Source organism: Zerene cesonia, chromosome 6 (assembly GCF_012273895.1).
Source record: "Zerene cesonia ecotype Mississippi chromosome 6, Zerene_cesonia_1.1, whole genome shotgun sequence".
In the NCBI taxonomy this organism is placed as follows: domain Eukaryota; kingdom Metazoa; phylum Arthropoda; class Insecta; order Lepidoptera; family Pieridae; genus Zerene; species Zerene cesonia.
The window spans coordinates 4,571,570-4,573,112 of NC_052107.1; the positions used below are offsets into that span (position 1 = coordinate 4,571,570).

The following is a 1,543-nucleotide window of genomic DNA, read 5'->3' on the forward strand; positions in this document are numbered from 1 at the left end:
GATTGCAATGAAATTTGGTACGTAGACAGCCGGACAACTGGACTAACATATTGGCAACTTTTTATCCCGATATTCCTATGGGATACGGACTTACGCGGGTGAAACCGCGGGGCGCAGCTAGATAAAAATAAAGAATCATTAACTGTCGTGACACAGAAGGCTACTTTAATTCAATTAAAGCGCGTACGTGATCTTTGTCGCGATACTACCAAAAATAGCGAGTTTAAAATCCATAATAACCTTATCAATTCTTAAAAACATTACCATAAAAAAAAAATCCATCACTCACCAACTCCTTTCCCATACGTTGTTCATACGAGAAGTTAAGCGCGCAGTTGGCGGGTCCCCGCGCCACGCACAGGGCGAGCACGCGGTCGGGCGGCGCCGCGTGCGCGCACTGCAGCACGCGCACGCGTGTGCCCGGACCTTTGTCGAGGAGAGCTCGGAACTCGCCGATCGGCTCCATAGTCCCGCCCGCTACTATGACCTGTACCAAATTCATATAATTAGGGTGTCGAGTACAGGTACACAAATTGTTCAAATTTTATGTAATTTGTGTCGAGTTGATGCACAGTGGCCAGTACATGGTCTGGTGATAGCGCGTGCTCGCAATGCGCGGACGCATGTGGCCAGTGCTTAGCTAAGAAACATTCGGAAATTCTAAGTCCAAGAATTTTAAGAATACCTCAAACATTTGCAAACAGCGTCCTACGTAAGGTTAAGCCTTAATAGCCTTAATAAAACACCATACAAGTAACATGCTACTGCTTCGTTCGGTGAGTGGGGGAGCCGGAGGCGCATATCCTTTTCCTTACCCTTCCCAATCCTTTCCTATATTCTATTAATTCACATTCTTCATTCACATCCTTTCCAATTAAAAGTCGGCAATTCATTTGTAGTACTTCCCATCAGGCGACCAACACCATAAATTAGCTAACTACAATATTAAGCTCACCGATCGGCACTGTTGCACAATATCTACAAAGCGATCGGCTGTATCCAGCAGCAAGTAACGTAGGGCGGCGTCACACGTGTCGCGCTGCACTAGCACCCGCCCCGCGGCGCTGCGTGCACACAACATCTCGATCAGGTCCAACACGGCGTATAAAGCGCTGCCGGCTGATGTCTTGTTTTCAGATATCTGGAAATATACATTATTACATCAAACTTATGATTTTTTTAGTTCCTGTGGAATATTTTTTTAAATATTATCCAAATGTATAATAAATCTATTCAATGAAAGGAAGGAGAGATATTGGTTCATAGGTTTGGGGAGACTATTTTATTGCTTATATATTATTATTTAAATTAATAGTAAAGATACAAAAATAATTGAGAAAAAACATTGTATCTGAATCATCTCAGACTTAGGACGTCTTTTCACTCTGAGCTTTGAAAAAACATAGTCCCATAGAATAAAATATCCTCAATGACAAGTGAAATTGGAGTAGAAAATCATACATTTACTATGATATCTTATAGTAGGGGTAATTCCAGTGTGAGAAAAAGAGAGCTATATAAGTTGTATATCATTAGGCAATCT

At 42.1% G+C, this 1,543-nt stretch overlaps 1 protein-coding gene across 1 annotated transcript in view; it reads right to left on the reverse strand.

The window, feature by feature from the left end:
• LOC119840603 (cytochrome P450 6j1-like) overlaps window positions 1–1,543 on the reverse strand; it is a 6,826-nt gene that overhangs the window by 2,486 nt on the left and 2,797 nt on the right. The window contains exons 5-6 of the mRNA XM_038367289.1: window positions 956–1,141; window positions 290–487 (exon numbers count right to left, since the gene is read on the reverse strand). Of these exons, the coding sequence (XP_038223217.1) occupies window positions 290–487; window positions 956–1,141 (384 nt within the window). The remainder of the gene's footprint in view (window positions 1–289; window positions 488–955; window positions 1,142–1,543) is intronic.